This window comes from Impatiens glandulifera, chromosome 7 (genome assembly GCF_907164915.1).
Source record: "Impatiens glandulifera chromosome 7, dImpGla2.1, whole genome shotgun sequence".
Classification (NCBI taxonomy): domain Eukaryota; kingdom Viridiplantae; phylum Streptophyta; class Magnoliopsida; order Ericales; family Balsaminaceae; genus Impatiens; species Impatiens glandulifera.
The window spans coordinates 9,664,184-9,666,526 of record NC_061868.1 but is presented as its reverse complement, the minus strand read 5'-3'; the positions used below and the strand labels follow the sequence as shown (position 1 = coordinate 9,666,526).

Genomic DNA, 2,343 nt, shown 5'->3' with positions numbered 1-2,343 from the left:
TACACTTTCACTTTAGTACTTTCACTTTAGTGTATCAAATATATGATTCATATTTTTTAATATTTAGCGTGACCTCACACTTTTGTCAATCAAATATATGATTTATATTTTTTAATCACACTTGGTTAAAAGGTTGTACTTATTTTATTAGGTTACAAGTTCGAGATATACATAACCGTTTTAAGTTTATGAGTGGGTCAACTCACAATTCGTCCCAAATATTTATTTACTCTCACATATTTATCCAAATTAACCACAGCTCTCGATTCGACAATCCGGACACTTTGAAAATTAAGCATTATTATATATTGATTAGATATATAGATTTTATTCAAATATATATTAATATCCGCACCCGTACACATTTATATTCACATCAAAATTCAAATCAAGCAAACTCTCGAACTGACGTTTAGAGTAATTTAAGAATTAAACATTATTATTATTATTATTATTATTATTATTATTATTATTATTATTAGGGGCGGAGCCAAGTGCAAGCTGGCCCGGGCTGTAGTCCGGGGAGCCTTATGTATTATATCAATAACTACGGTAAATTACCGTCGTTGTTGGTTATTTTCTGTCGCTAAAATGTTATTTTTCGTCGCTAAAAGACATTGGTGACATTAAACTATAAAACTGGCCCGGATAGATTTTTTTAATAAAAAATTAGCCCGGATAGGTTTCAAATCCTGGCTTCGCCCCTGATTATTATTATTATTATATATATATATATTAATATAAAAAGAAATTCCATTTTTATTCAAATGTTTATATTTGAAACAGTACTCATTTATACTCACACAAATATTCAAATAAATCACAACCCTCGACTCAAGATTAAGATAATTTAAGAATTAAGTATTATTTTATATATATATATCCAACCCTCCGTTTATCAAAAGACTTTATTTTGGATTAGAAAAAAAGACCTTTACAATATAATACAATTACACCATCCTATTGTAAAACTGAAACTTGATTCAATGAGAAATTTCATTGAACAATTCTTCCATATTCAAGAGACTAGTCTCAAGATTTGGTTGCTTAGTCTTATCCCACTTAGCCAAGGTATCACAACAAAAGAACAAAAATAATAAAAGACATGCGAAATCGAACCTAATTAGACTTGTGATCGGCCCCAATCAAACATGCATAAAAGTTCTTGAAATTGCAAACTTCCCTCGTTATGTTGATCATCAATATCCTCCCATATTGGACGACTTAATTCATCATTCAAGCTACAAATATTCGAGCTCCCACCCTCTTCATAATAGCTAGAGTTATTAATGTTTCCACCTTGTTTCAACTCGACAACCATTTGTTGAGCCTTCCCCAACTCGATTCTAAGTCGCTCGGTCTCCTTCTCGAGTTTCTTTTTCTCTGCTAAAGCTGTTTCTAGCCTCGACTGGAGAGAGCTATAGTCTATCTCGAGACTTTGAGTCCTCCACCTTGCCCGCCTGTTCTGATACCATATAGCGATTTGCCTAGCCGGAACTCCAAGCTCCAACGCCAACTCGAGCTTGTGGTTCGGGTCTAACTTCTTGTAGGAGTCAAAACTCTTCTCCAAGTGGCTAACTTGTTCTAAGGTCAGCCTCTTCTTGTTGTTTTGTTTGACAAATGAATGGCTTTTTTGGTTATTTTGGGAGTTAAAGAAAGTCATGATGTTTGGGAGTCATAGAGAATTGGTGGCTATGTTGGATATATATAATATGATTTAATTTTTTTTAATGAATTTTATGGGGGAAAAGAATTGAATATTGAAGTTCACGTGGGAATGGGCCATAATATTACATGCAAAGAAGAATGAAATTTAAAATAAGGAAATGCATTAAAAAGTTTATCTTTTGTTGATGAAAGTGATCCCTAGACATTTATAAATTAATTAATAAGCAATGATAGAGCTGATAAAATAATTGATCAAACAGGAAAAATTCATCCGAAATCTTCTGAACTTGGATGACTTTAATTTTTTGTTTCCCCACTAAGTATTATCATGACTATTTTTTAATGTGTTCTATGCACCTTGCGAGCTTTCTAGGGATTAACAAATGGATAAGAATGATCTGGGATTCTTCTATATGTCAGTTATATCTTCCCAAATCAAGATTCTAATCCTTTTTTTTAATAGTAAATGAACTGAGGTGGGTACTATTTCGATGTCACTCTTAGCTTTTTTATACACTTATACTTAATTTGATACTTGAATCTCCATGACCAAATGAATGATTCAAACATTATCAATAATGGAAACATTATCACCAAGGCAAATTAGGCAGGTGCATATAATTTTCAAGGACAATCAAAACATGTGAATCGAGAGGTGAAGTCGCATAAGTACTT

General features: G+C 32.2%; 1 protein-coding gene across 1 annotated transcript; it reads right to left on the bottom strand.

The window, feature by feature from the left end:
* Positions 1-1,123: 1,123 nt before the first annotated feature.
* Positions 1,124-1,663, bottom strand: LOC124946297 (homeobox-leucine zipper protein ATHB-52-like). Its single transcript, XM_047486861.1, has one exon. The coding sequence runs from the start codon at positions 1,661-1,663 to the stop codon at positions 1,124-1,126; it is 540 nt and encodes a 179-aa protein (XP_047342817.1).
* Between the last annotated feature and the right edge of the window lie 680 nt (positions 1,664-2,343).